General features: G+C 33.9%; 1 protein-coding gene across 3 annotated transcripts in view; it reads right to left on the bottom strand.

Moving 5' to 3' along the window:
* Positions 1 to 17,442, bottom strand: part of Sik2 (salt inducible kinase 2) — a 153,902-nt gene that overhangs the window by 123,303 nt on the left and 13,157 nt on the right. For all 3 annotated transcript variants that reach the window (XM_021237886.2, XM_004856551.4, XM_087212175.1), the window contains exons 2-3: positions 13,368 to 13,484; positions 10,715 to 10,778 (exon numbers count right to left, since the gene is read on the bottom strand). In XM_021237886.2, the coding sequence (XP_021093545.1) occupies positions 10,715 to 10,778; positions 13,368 to 13,484 (181 nt within the window). The remainder of the gene's footprint in view (positions 1 to 10,714; positions 10,779 to 13,367; positions 13,485 to 17,442) is intronic.

The raw sequence follows: 17,442 nt of genomic DNA, 5'->3' as shown, positions 1-17,442 counted from the left end.
TTCCAAAGTACTAAATACAGGAGCTTCCTACTCTCATTATGGATAAGGTGGGAATATACAGCCAGGACCAAAGCTATCTAGAGGAATTATACTCACCATTATGGAAAAAACTGTTAAATGCTTTCCCAGATCTAATCTTTAATGATAACATATTAATGATATCCATCAAGATTCAATGCAATTATATGGCATGCTAAAGGAGGTGAGGGGAGGGCAGATAACCCTTCAGGCAGAAGAAACAGAACTTAGCAAAATTACTGAGACAGAAGAAACTTGTTAAATTCAAAGAACTCTAAGAAGACCTATTACCAGTATATTGGAATGATTATAATCAAGTTATTAAATCAGACTACAGATTCAAGCCTTGGTAATGCCACTTATTTACATATTCTGACCATGGGCAAATTGTTTAATTTTTCTTTTCCTCAGTTTGTTGTAATGTAGGCTGGATCAATGTATGTGTGTGCATGTATGTATTATTTGTTTAGTGTTGGGGATCAATCCAGGCCTTGTGAATACCCTGCAACTGCTCTACCACTGAGTTACATGCCCATCCCAAGTGTAATGATTCTTATGGCTTGTTAAGTATCCTAGACTTTATCCCAAAGCAGGGAAGTTCCTGAAAATTCTTTTTTTAAGTTTTGATAGGATCTGATTTCAATTTTTAAAAGATTATTTATTTAGTACGTCTTACAAGAAACTCCCAGGTGATAAATTTATTCTGGTGTTTACTACTAAGGAAGTCTTGCTTTCTTTCAGGAATAGGATCTTTCTCGTCAATAAAATTCTATATATTACTATATAATTCGATATATTCTTCTCACTCTAACATCCTAAAAGACTGTAAATGTGAAGCTCTCAGGCCCTTATTTCCTCATATTTGTGTTCTTTTTGTTTGTTTTTATACCCTGACAAATGGTTTGTATACTTATATATAGTTTTTTGTTGAGTTCTCTTGTTATTTATATTTAGAATTATTTTGGTATCATTATCTTTTTAGAATACTTCAGCTTTTCATGGAATATAGTACAATATAATTAACTAATCAAAAATAAAACAAACACCATAGCTTCATAATGCATGAATTACGCATTGTAGACGCATCCCTAGCATGCCACAATTGCTTTTTTGGTGTAAATCTAGTACGATGGAGCAAGAAAACCAGATAGCATAGGAAACCTCTCCATGCGAAGAAGCAGATGAGGACAGTGCAAAGACCTAATGGCATTCCCTGAATTAGCAGGGCATGGTTAAGGCAATCATGCCAGGAGTAGAAGTGAAGGTCAATGTGGCAAGCTGCTGGGAAGTTATATGCATAGGCTCAAGCCTAGGGTTTTGATTTTTGAATATGGATGTTTTTCTCTAAAGTACTTTACCTCTTTCATAACCTTTAGTCTCTCCACTGTTCTATTTCCCAGCTCTTAAGATCCCTTTGTTGCTTCATTCATCTCCCTCCATAATTTGGATCTCATAGAAAGCCTTTTCAATGATCTCTCTGACCACTGCAACTCTTATATGCATTTGAGCCTCCAAAAATTCTAATCCACTACCTGGGGGATTCACTCACATTGTGTAGTTTTTCTCTTCTTGAGTTGAAAAGTCCTGCTGACTATGAGTTGACCATAAACTTCCTTACTGCCCCTGCGGCTGTATCCTTGGCATGATCTCTAATTCTCACTATAACTGCACCTATGCACACCTCTTGGAGAAGGATGCTTTCTCTCTTCTAAAATTACCACTCCCTGTGTTCAAAATCCATCACCTCTTGCCTACTTTGGGAATTTTTTTAACCAACTGTCTCTTCTTTCTTCTCTATATAGTTTGCTTTTGTAGCTTCCTCAAACACCAAAACCACAAGGAAAACCATGACACAATAATGAACTCTATAGACTCTAGTCATCCCTCAATTCTTTCCTTCTGTCCTTTCTTCTACCTTGAAAATCTCAAAATAGTTTATAATACCTTTCTCCCTTGCTTAACCACCCATGTGTTTTTAACCTCTTGAATATGGCAATAGCTCCCAGCTTATTGAAGAATATTTTCTTGAAAGTAATCAGTGATCTCCAGATGAACAAAAACCCCCACTTCCTTCTTCCACACACTCTTATACTTTGACTAATCAGGACCGAAACTGTCCTTATTTCTCAAAACACTCTTCAGCGTCACCAATTCCTTTCTCCCACCTGCCTACTAGATGAAGACATATCAAAACTCATTTCTTAGCATTTTTCATTCCGAATTTCATTATTAAAACTTCCCTCATCATTTCTATGCAAGTAATTCTCAAATCTCTACCTCTACTACTAAACTCTCTTTTTTTGAGAAAGAAAAAGATTTACTTATCTATAATTTACATACAATAAAATGTAAATTCTTAGGTGATTACTTGCATAATTATTATATACTCTGTACAATCACCATTCAAAACAAAAACATTTCTATTACCCTCTTGCCCCTTCCCACTCAATGTTCCCCTGTCCCCAAGGGCAACTACTTTACAACTTCTGTTACCATCTATTAGTATTACTAGTTCTAGAACTTTATGCAAATGAAACCACAGTATCCAGTGGTGGTGAATCTATAGCATGTGTGCCCCAATGGACTGTTTGTATCACTGAAAGCTCTAAAAGGTTTGCTATCATTGTTTTCAGCTTCAATTGCTCAGCACAATTCCTGTAGGATTTATCCATGCTGTTATGTTGCATGTATACATAGCTCATCATTTTTCCTGTTGAGTCACTATACATTGTATTACCATATCACAAATTGTTTTGGATACATTCTCCCATTGATGGACATTTGATTGCTCCTGCTTTGGATGATTATGAAAAAAGCTGCGACAGGGCAAGGGATTTAGCTCAGCGGCATGGAACCTGCCTGGTAAGCATGAGGTCCCAAGTTCAATCCTCGGTACCAAAAATAAAAAGCTGCTACAAACATTATTATATTTCTATACAAGTTGCTTTTATGAACATGTTTTTCTTTTTCTTGGATAAACACTTTGGAATTAAATTACTGTGTAAATGAGTAGATACATGTTTATAAGAAACCATCAAACAATTCTCCCAAGTAACTGTACCACTTTATACTTCTACCAGCAAAGTATGAGAGCTCTACCTGCCTCATAGCCTCATTCACATTTAGTATTATCAGTCTTTTAAATTTTAACTATTCTGATTAATGTGGAATGTTGTGGTTTTCAATTTGCTTTTCTCTGATGGTTAATAGTATTGAATAATTTTTCCTGTGCTTACTGGCTTTTGTATGTCTTCTTTTGAGAAGTGTCTGGTTTCGGTTTCTTGGACATTCTTAGACTGGATTGTTTGCCTTTACTGTTCTCTTTTAAATTTTACTTGTTTCTACATTTTTAATTGCCAACTGTCCATATGAAACCACATGTTCTGATATTGTTTCCAATACATTTAAAAATCTAATTCATCAGTTTTCCTCTATAAACAAACCTATATGTACTGTCAAGTATATCACTAATATTCTTTAATTATGTTTGGTTTAAATTCTAAATCCCTGCATTTGCTTGCTTTCTCTACCTTTCTTTTTCCTCCCTCCCTCCCTCCCTCTTTCTTTCTTCTTTCTTTGAGGCAGAATCTCACTCTGTATGTAATTCAGCCTGGCCATGAACTCACTAGCCCACGCTAGCCTCGAGCTCATGGAAATTCTGCCTCAGCCTCCTGAGTGCTGGGATTATAGATGTGTGCCACCAAGTCTGGCAATATTGACACTTCTTGACACTCAATAAGACCTACTGAGGGGTGGTAGGACATAATTATTAATACTACAGACTTTGGGATTGCCTTCTTCAAATCCAAACTCTCTTTTTTGCTGTGTGATTTTGGTGAAATTACTGAATTCTTAAGCGCCTTCTTTATAAGGTTTTTTGTGAGATTTAAAGCCAATGCTTTAAATAGTACTCAACAATAAAGCAGTGCTCACTAAATATCAGTAGTTATTATTTTTAGAATTGGATATGCTCTCGCTTAAAATCTTTTCTCATGATTTTGCCAACTAATATATTGTGTGTGCAAACCCATGTGCATGTGTGTGTGTATGACATTGGGGACCTAATATATCAGGGCCTTGCACATGGTAAGTGCATATTCTACCAATGAGCTAGACCCTTGGCCCTGCACTAACATCTTAATCCAGACATTCAGCTTCTTACATCTAAATAATTAAAATCGTCTCCTAAATGGTTATCTTTCTTCCTCCTCTAATTCAGACTACACAACACTGCTGGATTTATCTTCTTTCACACATATTATTTTTATTTTTTTTACACATATTATCTTTTGGCTTAAGGACAGCCACTCTAATAAATAATCCTAATGTCTTCCTAACTTACAAGGTCTCTCACAAAGGGTTCTTATACATCTTTCTAACACATGCCTCTTACATATGCAGTAGGATTCAAAAGTTATTCAAAAAATTGTGCCTAAAACAGAAGTAAAACCCAGAAGAAGCAATACAAACATATTAGGGAAATAGGGGTATATCCAAACTAATCAGTTACAAGAAGTGAAAGTAGTTGCCTATAAGGATGGGGAAATAGGGATGCGAAGGATAAAACAATAATATTTGTTATAACAAACCTTGTGTAAATTATTTGACTCCTTAAACTAGCACATATAAGTTTTGCAAAAATATGACCAAGACCTTATCTAAAAGAAAATTTTTGCAAAAATAAAAACTTGGGAAATAGATACTGGTCAAGAGAGCAGGAAGGAAGGAATGAAGGAAAGAAGGGAAAGAGAAAAAAGAGAAAAAGGAAGAAAGGAATAGAGGAAGAGAGAGATTCATTTATTAACTGAACTGGATAGTATAGTCTGAAATTTGGTTGTCTATACCTAAGGATATCAACAGACCTATGGAAGACATAGTTGGGCACACCCATTTTCCTAGTAAAACTACCCTATTTGCAGATTTAGGAGTTTGGATTTTATCCAACAAGCAATAGGGGGACGAATGAAATTACTGAACACAGTTACAGGGTAATAAAAATGATATTCTGCAAAGATTAAAGAGGAGTCAGAAATGTACTTGACTGGGGAAGAAACAGGGTATGGTAATAAATGAGATCTTCTCTAATTGAGACATGAAGTGATGAAAGCCTGAACCAGGGTAATAAAAGTGGAAACAGAAGGATTTAATTTTCAAGTCATTTTTCAAGAAGACAGGGTATGACTTGCTGGCTAACTAAATGCAAAACAAAACAAAACAAAGAACACAATACCTTCCTAGCACAGAGTAGGGACTGAAAGACATACTTTTAAAGTTAAAATGGTGATTCAGCTTATACACATGAGATATATCTTTATATACAGTCCAAAACACATAGTTCAATACTGTTTTTATGTGGGTCTTTTTCATTTAAGCCTCCAGTTGACTTGAAACATTTTTGGTTCAATTTACTCAAAATCCCAAGGGGGGGCGGGGATAAAAGGGGAAGGGAAGGAAATGAAAAAGGAGTTAAAATGTATTATGTAAATGTACCAACTCCCCATGATGAATGTAATCATTATGTACAATACACATGTACTAATAAAAACAGAAATTTTAAAAATAAAAAAATATTTACTCAAATTCTTATATATATGTTTCACTACTCGATTAATGTTGATTGGATTGTATCTTCTCATTTACACAGGAGACACATGAAGATTTAATCTTTTTACTAAAAACTGTTTTCATGTCACACTACTTTGTTTTCAAAATTCCTTTTTTTGAGTAATTAGTGATTATTATAGAAAACTCAGAAATAAAAACAGTAAACATTACTATGTTTTACAAAGGTAATTCTAGAGAGTGTACAATATAAGTTAGGAGGGAACTGCATAATACACACAAAGAATGAGAACTCTGTCCAGAGACATTAGCAGAGGGTATGGAGAAACAAGGACTCCTTCAAGAGACATTTAGGAAGCAGAATGGGTGACGAGGGATGAGGGAGAAGAAATCACTACTGACACTAAGGTTCCCAGTTAAATGATTTTGTACATGATCAAGCCAGTAAAGGAAAGTAGAGAAATAGTTTTCGTGAGAAAAGACAATGAGTTCTCTTGGGGTATAAACTGTATGACAAAATCAAAATAAATAAAAATAAAGTGAACTAAGTAATCTCCAATTTCCCTTTAGAGTCTTCCATTCTTTTTGGTACCGGAGATCGAACTCGGGTCCTTGCGTTTGAGCAGCAGGTGGCAAAACCACTGAGCTAAATTCCTGGCCCAAGAGTCTTCCATTCTAAAATAGTGAATATTATCCAAAGATTTTATCATCTTTCTAAATTAAATTCCATTATTCATTATCTTCAGTGCTCAAGAAATTAACTGTATTAGAGAGTGGAAAATAAGACATCTAGCATTCATTGCTCAATTTTTCTATCTATATCAGATTCTTCTTTCTGGAACTTAAATGGCACATTTACCCTAGATATTTTACATTAAAAATAAACTTTGTGAAAAATCATCCAGGTGTGGTACTGTATGCCTGTGATACCAACAATTGTAAGGCTGAGGGAAGAGTACTGTCATGAGTTGAAGGCCAGCCTGATCTAGCTAGTGAGTCTGTCTCAAAACCAACCAACCAACCAAACAAACCTTTAAAATGTTTCTCTTGACTCCATCGCCCTGATCATCTCTTCTTTTGTGTGTGTGTGTGGGGGGGCGGGTATCAGGGATTGAACTCAGGACCTTGTGCTTGCAAGGCAGGCACTGGAACCACTGAGCTAAATCCCCGGCCCTCATCTCCTCACTTCTTTTCTCCCTTTTTGTGGAACTCCCTGAAAGAGTTGTCTATTTTGCTTTCTCCATTTTTCTCTCACTTGTTCTCTAAAACTCCTTTAATCTATCTCCACCAAAGTTGGTCTTACCACCTGGCGAGTGAAAAGGTAAACTGTTATTTTTCACTGTTCTTGATCTGTCAGCATCATTTGTCACAGATGTTCACACCATCCATCCTTCTGAGATTACTTTCTTCACTTGGTTTCCAGGTTACCACATTTGCTTTATTTTTTTCCTTCTCTCTCATTTGCTGGTTTCTCCTCTTCTGCCCAACTTTTTAATATTTAAGTGTGTTAGGTATCAGATTCTGGTTTCTTCCATAGTTATAATCACTACTTAAATGGCCTCTGTCAAAAAAATCTTACTGATTTTACTTTCAAAATACCATTCTTTTACCTCCCTGTACTACTTCAACTCTTACATGAGCTGTCATCATCTGCAACAGCCTCCTATCTGATTCTGTTTCTACTCCTTCCCACTAAAATCTATTCTCAACACAGCAGTGTATGTCAAAGTGATGATTTTATTTTTATTTTTTTTAAGGGGCTTTTTTTTCCTTTTTTGGTACCAGGAATTGAACACAGGGCCTTGAGCTTGCCAGGCAGGGGCTATGCTGTTGAGCTACATTCCTGGGCCCACAGTGATGATTTTAAAAAGCTTAACTAGATGCAGTCACTTCTCTAAGAAAAAACAAAAAACCAAAAAACCAAAAAAACAAAACAAAAAGACCCTGCTGAGAATGGTTCCCTAGTTTCATTCAAAGTAAAAGCTTAAGTATTTACAATGACCTATAAAGCATTGAAATCTGTCTCACTCTTGTCTCACATTTACCTTTCTGATCTTCAGTCTTCCTCCTCCATCACTCCTGTTTTTTCCTCTGGCTTGCTTCTCTCCATCTAGCCTTACTGGCCTCCTTGTTACCCTTTGAACACGTTAAGCACTCTGATGCCTCAGAGTGCTAGCTCTGGATAATCCTCCTTTCCCCTTAGCTAGTGGACTGCTTTCAAATCTTTGTTCAAATTTCCGTGAGGCTTTCCATGACCAATTTAATATTGCAATCAACTCCTCCAATCCCCATCCCTCCATCTTTGCATGTGAAGAAGAAGGAAAATACAAGCAAAACTAAGGAGAAATATCAACCAATCAAAACTGATCAAGAACTGACAAAGAAAGTGAAATTAGCAGACATAGACATTAAAAGCTATTATAACTGTATTCTTAGATGTTCAATAACGTAAGTAAAATACTCTGGTTTCTCTTTAGATTGTATAAAAAGGTAAGTAAAGTCATGGAAGGTGTAAAAAAAGTCCTAGTCAAGTTCTCTCTAAAACATGTACAATGTCTGAGGTAAAACACACTGGATGGGAGTCATTCCAGAGTAGACAGTCCAGAAAAAAAAGACTAGTGAATTTGAAGACAAAGAAATAGCAATTACTTAAAATAAAATACAGAGAGAAAAGGGTTTCTTTTTAAATGGAAAAAGAGTATCCAGTGAGATGTGGGATACTTTCAAACAGCTTAATATATATTTGACCATAATCTCCGAGAGAAAAACAGGACAGAAAAATTAAGAAAACAGTGGCTGAACCTTTTCTAAATTTGATTACAACCATATATGCCCAGGTCCAAGAAGCTCTATGAATACCAAACAAAAGAATCATGAAGAATACCACACAAAGGCACATTATAATCAAATGGTTAAAACAAACAATAAATAGAAAAATTTTTTTTTTGGTACTGGAGATCAAACTCGGGACCTTGTGCTTGCAAGGCAGGTGACGGAACCACTGAGCTAAATCCCTGGTCCTTAGAAAATCTTAAAAGCAGACAGAGAAAAAGGCATAGTATGTATAGAGGAATAAAGAAAAAGTCAATCATAGATTTCTTCTCAGAAACACTGCAAATGAGAAGATAGCTGTGACCATTAATCATGATATGTCAACTTGTCTGGATTAAGAAATGCCTAGCAGATTAGTAAAGCACACTTTTGGGTGTGCCTGGGTGGCTCATGGAGGTATGACCTTGGGTCCTGGTCCTTTCCTCTCTGGCACTGTTCACCTGCTCTGCTTCTCAGCTGCCATAAATTTAGCATCTTTGCTCCATTATCCCCTCCACCATGATTTTTCTGCCTTGGAGCTAGGCGATCATGGATTGGATCCCCCAAAACAGAGACCAATTAAAGTTCTTTAAATTGTAGGTGTCAGGTATTATGTCCCAGCAACAGGGACAGAATACAACAGTGAGACAACATCTTAAAGTACAAATCAAAAGAAAAGACTCAAAGCAGTTAATCTAGAATTCTACACCTAGTGCAAATATCTTTCAAAAACAAAGACAGGGTTGAGGACATAGCTTGCTTAGCATGTGCAAGGACCTGGTTTTGATCCCTAGCACTGAAGAAAAAAAAAAGAAAGAAAAGAAAAAGTAAAATAAAGATTATTTTAGACATTAAAAAACTGAAAGATTCCATCACCTGAACTACAAAAAAAATTAAAGAAAATTGTTCAGGCAAAATGAAAATGACCCTGTGTGAAAATATATATCTAAACAAAAGAATACAGAATAAACCAGACATGCATATAAAAGAGTATGGCAATGGCAACTATACTGGTAAATATATTTTTACAAAATATTGAAATGTCTGTAAAAGATAATTGCTAAAAAACCCCACTGTATTGTATTTTATAAAATACATGTGTTAAAATGTGACAAGAACATAAAGTCCAGGCAGAACAAAATAGAAGTATATTAATTTAAAAATTCTTATATTAACATATGGGAACTGGTAAATACTATCTCAAGGCAGCCTGTATAAGTAAAAGACTTGTACATGAATGCTCATAACTACTTAGATATAATAACCGGAAACTGACACCAACTCAAACATCTATCAAGAGATGGATGGATATGCAAATTAGAATATATTCATTTAATACTACTTGCAGTAAAAAGAAATTACTGTATATGTTGATATATATAACAAAATGGATAAATCTCAATTTTATTCTGAAGCAAAGACAAAAAAGGAGTATATACTATCTGATTACATTTACACAAAATTCCAGAAGTTATGAAATAATCTACAATGATGGAAAACAAGTAAGTGGTTGCATGGGTGTAAAAAGAAACTTGGAAGTAACGGGTATCTTGATTGTGGTGATGGTTTTATGGTCACTGTATGTTAAAACTTGTCAAATTTAATATATTAATAGGTGAAATTTATTGTATGTGAATTATTCTTCAATAAAGCCATTTAAAAAACAATTTTGGATTTAAATTTAGGTTAAGTACCAAAAATATTTAGATACCTACAGTATTCTGGCTCCACAGAATAAAAATAAATAGGTATTTTAATCAAAAGCTAGAATTAACAGAACATAATTTATTATGGACAAAGAGAGCAGAGAGCAATTAATCAAATACTTTCTTCTAAGAGATAAAAGAACCAAGTCCTAAAGAGGTTCAGTGACTTGGTTTGACGTCTTACAGCTATAGCAAATACCTTACTATACTGTAAGATTTACAATGACTGGAATAGTGTTTTTAGGTTACCACTGAACCCTAATACCTAAGCCATACCAGGACTCAATAATATTCACTGTTTGATATTTTCCCTGGAAAGAAAGGTTAAAAAAGAAAATAAAAGGAAAGAAAATCTGTCTTATAATATAAGCTTCCCCAATCTTTGATTATTTAGTCTCTTTAACACAGATGAGAGAATTAAGCAGTACCGTTAACATAAATGCAGTAAGATAAATTATATTCCATATTTTTAGCTTAATGGACAGTTTATTAAAGTCCAGTACTTAAAATTTCTAACTCATATTACCAACTCTTAAGCAGAAAAATTAGTAGGAAATTCCCCATTCATTCAGATAAGTGATTTTTCAAATTAAGAAAAATTAAAAGAAGAAGCTTACCAAAAATTTCCCCATTTTTGGCATATTCCGTCACAAGATACAACATACTCTTGGTCTCCATTACCTATGGATAAATAATTCCACATTAGTCTGACAAGAAGGAATGCAATTTCCCACATTCTATGGGTTTACCTAAATTAAAACTATTAATAAAAGAGTCAGAGTAATGAAAAATTTAGAACCTGGCAAAGTTTATAAGTCCGACAATATATTTTTGTTAATATTTTTATGAAAAATCTAGGCCCTTGCTCTTCTAAGTGTGGTTCACCAGCTAGAAATAGCAGGCACCTGTTAGAAATGCAGACTCTCAGGCTTCCCCTCAGACCTACTAAATTAGAATTTACATCTTAACAAAATTGTCAAGTCATTTTTATGGTCATTTAAATTTGAGACGTATTAATACAGATAACAAAAGTTTTGAAGATCAACTTTTCAGTCCCTTGTCACTGAATTTTTGAGCCCTGTATTATCATAGTACCTCTGATTAGGGAGAGGATAATAAAACAGAAGAACTTAGTTTATCTGGTCTATAGCCTACCTAATCTAATACAATTTGATATTCTTCCTACTAAAATATTGATACAAAGTACTAGAATTTTAAAACATTGTTTGAAACTGTATCTTCATAGCTCTACTGCTTAATACTTTCATTGAAATTAGTTTTCTAGATTCAAAAAGGTGTGGGATTGCCACCACTTTGATTTTTCAAACTCTATAGAATAAATGGCTATTTAGAAAGAAAATTCATTTTAAAATTCAAGATGAGTGACTTCTAGATTGCTTCTCTGTAACCCTCTTTTAACTGTGATTTACTGAATTACAAAACTAATTTTGCACTAAAATGCAGGTTTAGGACTATTCCCCACCAGGTGAAAAGCAGATACCTAGAGTTTGGACCTAAAGAAATCAAATAGTAATTCAACTTCAATTGATTATTTAGTGTAAACAAAGCCAGAATTATCAAGTGAATCTTATCAGTTTTATCCTCAGTTCAGCTTAGGATTTAATAAAAAATCAGAGACTTCTCAAAATATGATTGGTTTCTAAAAAGTATCTTCTTCAGGAATTTTTTTTAAAAAGCTTAAATAAATAAATTTGACCTCTTGAGGTCTCTTTAGTTTTAGGAAATATTTTGGATGGCACACTCCAGTCTCTCATTTTTACAATGCATATCATAAGCCAATGGTCTCCAATCATGTTTACTGCCAATTTCCATCAATAAACATTATTTAAATATATATATGTATGCATACATATATGTATAAACACACCTACAAGTATTTAGATGTATATATGCATATAAATAGACACAAATATACATGTGCCACAGTATGAGTATATGCTGCATGTTATGAAATGCACAGAAGAGGACACAATAAACACAGCTCGAAGCTGTAATATTTTCTTTTTACACTCCAAGAATATTTGTCCTAACCCATTTGAGTACAGAGAGGTGTGATAGTAAACCAGGTCTCTCAGAACAAAAGGTTTTAATTTGTAAGCCAGTTTCTATGGTATAATTACTTCCCTTATTGCTGATTTTGAGATTACTAACATGTTTATCACCTCATAAAACTTTTGAAAATTTAATAACCAGTCTCACAAACCAGAACAGACTGAGTCCAGCATACCATGCATATCATACTTTGGGGATCAAAGTCATAGGCCAGGATACTGAGGTCTTTCAGTTTAAGAACAATTTTACAATTTAAAAAATTCTACATATGAATGAATAGAAACTTTAAAAATGTTTTACATTATTATTGCATGAAACACTCTTAAAAAATCTGAGAAAGCCAGGGATTTAGCTCGGTGGTTCTGCTGCTTGCCTCGCAAGCACAAGGATCTGAGTTCGATCCCCAGTACCCCAGTACCAAAAAAAAAAAATCTGAGAAAACGGAGCCAGTCACAGTGGTATACACCTGTAAACCCAGCACCTGGGAGGCTAAGGAGGATTCAGAGTTCAAGGTTAGCCTGGGCTATACAGCAAGTTTGAGGGCAGCCTTAGCTATATAGGAAGACTCGGTCTGAAGAAAACGAAAACAACGCCTGCTGTGCAAGCACAAGGACCAGAGTTCGATTCCCGTGCCAAAAAAAATAAAAAAAATAAAAAATAAAAACCCCTGAGAAAATGTTCCTTTAAAAAAAAAAATGGCTATATTTGAAAGAAGCACAATTTATTTTATACAAATTATCTTAATAAAGCCAATTTTTAAAAGTTTATTTTTTTATCTGATAAAACAAGCCTCTTCAGAAAAAGATTTGGCTTTTTGTATTACAAAGTATGACATTCTAAGTAACATAGTATTTCATGAAAAATAAACAATATGCTTTTTAAATAAGCAAAACTACCATATACTCATTTGTTACTACAACTAAAACCAGTTGCTTAAAAGCAGTTTCAAGTAGGTTATCACAGATGCACAGCTGCAAACTTTTAAAATAAATAACTAGCCGTTTGAGAGACAACTTAAAAATTAAGCTACCAGTTAGCTTTTGATTTCCAAATTTTTTATTTAAAGATAATACAGAAAAATTGATATACTTAGCATATATTTATCCTTTCAGAGATTAGAGAAACATAAAAGGAAAAAAAAATCATGATGCAAAATAAAAAAACCCTGAATATGAAAAGCTTAAGGACAAACTGTACCTGATAAAGTTTGATTATGTGAGGATGGTCTAACATTTTCATTATTTGTACCTCTCGGTAGATTTTCTCAAGGTTCACTGCATCCAGCTGAGATTTATCTATTATTTTTATCGCCACCTGCATCCCAGAACACAAGGAAATACAATTATTATTTAACAGTTAGCATTTTCCAGTTACAAATCCATTCACTAAATGACATGTGGCTTTGCCAGTTGGCCCATATGACAACAGCTACTTTTAATTCAATGCTCATACATTCATTCATTCATTTATTTAACCAGTATCTCTTAAACTCCCACTTTGTGTAAGTACTGTAGTTTTTGTTTGGCAGTACTTTTAATGTGCCATGTAGAGTAACTCTGCAAAGTTACATATTTTAATAAAACATGTTTCACCTTCAGTACAACTATAATGTCTCTTTGTTCTATCTATAAACTGAAAAAATAAATTCTTTTCAGTTTCAGTTATCTCACTGTCAAATACAAGAAATGATCTGCCAAATAGAAGTTCAGAAGGCAAGTTTTGGAATATTATTTTTCTAGAAAAGTAAGTGATAGTTTATATAGATACAACTTTCTGAAAAACAGTGAATTATAAAGTATTAAAACTCATGCACCTTACAAATATCAGTTGGATTAAATTTCATTTAAAAAATCTAAACACAAAACCTCATACAATTATGCTACATTTTAACTTTCTAAAAGGAACGTGATTTCAGAAAAAGTGGCCTCATTCTGTTATAACTAAATAGAAACCCGAAAAGTTCCAAGGTTAACAATTTGAAGAAATTACATTTGAAGGTGAATGCCTGGGCACTCAATAACCACATACTTTTTCATCTAACTAAAAAGAACTTTAAAAAAATTAGTAAATATTTGGGTGGAAATAAGGCAATCTGATTTAAATAAAAACTTTAGATAACTGTGAACCCCCCAAATTTAGTTCTAAGTTCTGAGTTCTAAAATGCACTTCACATTCTATCAAAATTGTAAACATCATCTAGCCCTATGTTGCTTCAGGGTAACTTTTTTTCTTTTTTTGTGGTACTTGGAATTGAACCCAGTGCCTTTGCCTGAAACAGGGTCTTGCTAAGTCACTAACTAGCCCATGCTGGGCTTGAATTTGTAATCCTCCTGCCTCAGCCTCCCAGAGTACCACACCAAACTCAGGATAACTTTTAATATCAGCTATTGCATGTGCCTTAATAGTTCAACACTCCCAAAAGGTATGCCAAAAAATAGGATTAAGCTTGTCACTTCACTCAATTCCCTCAGTCTCCTCTTTATTTTTTTCTTTTATTTTTTCCAATTAAGTTTATTGGTACATTTTAGGAAAAAAATACAGTTACATTCATCATTGGGATCTTGTACCATTACATGAGTATCTTGGTTCTTATTTTTTTCCCCTTCCCTGGCCCTCCCTTCGCCCCCTCCACCCTTCCCTATTTGCAAAGACTTTGTTTCCATTTTTTTCCTTTTCTCATATTTTTTCTTTTCCCTTCTTTCCTTTCCCCTGTCCCTCCCACTTCCCTGGCTCCTTTAGACCTTTTCTTCCTATTACACAATATCAATGATATATTTTTTAAATTACAATATCAAGATCTAGCAGACATTACCACAGATTTTACAGAATTTAAAAGGATATAGAAAGCATATTACAAACATCTGTTTTGAAATAAATTTGACAACTTCTGAGAAGTACCTTGGAAGACAAATTAATGAAATTGACTCTGGAGGAAAAATAAAATTTGAATTGCACCTATTAAAGAAAGTATACTCCTAGCTTGAAAACCTACCTATATGACAACAACAGGATCATATACATTTTAACTGATAAATTATATCAAAGATTTAAAGCAGAAAAAAGAAGGAACACTTCTCCCCTCATTTTAGGAAATCAACATTGTGCTAATCCTAAAATTGGATAAAGATAATAGAAGAAAAAAGTATGAACATAGATAGAAATTTGCTTAATAAAACAAACTATTAGAAGTCAGATCTGGCAGGATGTAGAAAGTGGTTTTATTATAGGGATGGCAGTGTTGGTTCAGCATTGGAAGATCCACCCCCAAAAGTCATCATTTAAACAGAGGAAAGGAAAAAGCCATATGATCCTGTCACTAGTTGGAGAAAAAGTATTGGACTAAATTCTACAGCTGTTCATGGTAAAAGCTATCAGGAGACTAGAAGTAGAACAGAACTTTCTCAACAGATAAGACATGTACTCCATACTTCCAGCAAAAACGCCTTATATGATTGGCAAAAATACAATGCTTTCTTCCTAAGGTGGGGAACAAGGGCAGATATGCTTACTCTTTATCTGTCCATTAAACTTTGAAACCTAGGCCCCACCAAAATAGTCTGGCAATAAAATGACACAACTAGAATAGGATTGGCAAGGTAGAAGTAAAATCTTATTATGTAGGTGAAATGATCATCTACAGAGAAAATACTAAGAAATCTCTAGGAGCCCCTAGAACTTGTATTTGAATTTAGCAGGATTAGAAAACACAAGGTATATATAAAAATTCAGGTCTATGTTTACTTGCTATAAATGAAGAATTGGATATTTAATTTAAAAGTTATGTAGGAATACAAAGGACCTAGAAAAGTAAAAAGAAAAAAAACAGTGTTGGAAGACATTTATTACCTAATTTTAAGACCTCCTCTAAAGCTACAGTAATCAAGGCAGTGTTGGTGTAAGGAAAGACATATAGATCATTGGAATAAAGCAGAGAATCTAGAAATAGGACCACACATCTATGGTCCACTGAGTTTTGAAAGATTATTTAACATTAACATTTTATAGAACATAAACTCCAACTTAAGAGCAGAGGAAAAAATAGCGTTTTCAGCAAATGGTACTAGAACAAACATCTGTTATCCATATGTAAAAAATTAACCTGAACCCTTTATTTCCATACATAAAAATAACTTGAAAAGATCTATGAACCTAGGTTATATGCATTGTAAATATGGTCTATTTAAGGACTACTTTTCATTTTAATGATGTCATTTAAAGTTCTAAATTTTGATGGAATCTCATTTATCAATTTTTTTATTTTATACATCATGTTTTTTGTATCCTAGGTAGTTCTTGCCTACCCTGAATTCATAAATATTTTCCCTTATAATTTGTTCTTTTTTTTTTTTCCTTATAATTTGTTCTTAAAGTTTCATACTTTTAGGCTTTCTTCTTTAGGTTCATAGATCCCTTTGTTATTTTCATGTATGGAAATAAAGGGTTGAGGTTAATATTTTAGATACGGATACCAGGTGTTCTAGTGCCGTTTGCTGAAAACACTATCTCTCCCTCACCTTTTGAATTTAGTTTATATTCTATAAAATGCTAACGTTAAATAATCTTTCAAACTCAGTGGACCATATATGTGTGGTTCTATTTCTAGATTCTCTGTTTTATTCAAATGATCTATATGTCTTTCCTTACACCAACACTGCCTTGATTACTGTAGCTTTAGAAGAAGTCTTAAAATTAGGTACTAAACGTCTTCCAACACTGTTTTTCTTTTTAACTTTTCTAGGTCCTTTGTACTCCTACATAACTTTTACATTTCAATATCCAATCTTCATTTATAGCAAGTATACACAGACCTGAATTTTTATATATACCTTGTGTTTTCTAATCCTGATAAATTGAAGTACAAATTCTAGGGGCTCCTAGAGATTTCTTAGTATTTTCTCTGTAGATGATCATTTCACCTACATATAAAGATTTTGCTTCTGCCGTGCCAATCCTATTCTAGTTGTGTCATTTTATTGCCAGACTATTTTGGTGGGGCCTAGGTTTCAAAGTTTAATGGACAGATAAAGAGTAAGCATATCTGCCCTTGTTCCCCACCTTAAGGAGAAAGCATTGTATCTTCTCCATTCATATAGGGTGTTCTCACTGGAAGTATGGAGTACATGTCTTTAATCTGTTGAGACGGCTCTGTTCTACTTCTAGTCTCCTGATAGCTTTTACCATGAACAGCTGTAGAATTTAGTCCAATACTTTTTCTCCAACTAGTGACAGGATCATATGGCTTTTTCCTTTCCTCTGTTTAAATGATGACTTT

This window comes from Heterocephalus glaber, unplaced genomic scaffold (genome assembly GCF_053883595.1).
Source record: "Heterocephalus glaber isolate CG9 unplaced genomic scaffold, H.glaber_assembly_v1.0 deba00001429, whole genome shotgun sequence".
Classification (NCBI taxonomy): Eukaryota; Metazoa; Chordata; class Mammalia; order Rodentia; family Bathyergidae; genus Heterocephalus; species Heterocephalus glaber.
Note: the sequence above shows the minus strand (reverse complement) of the source record. Positions and strands in the feature narration are given on the sequence as shown.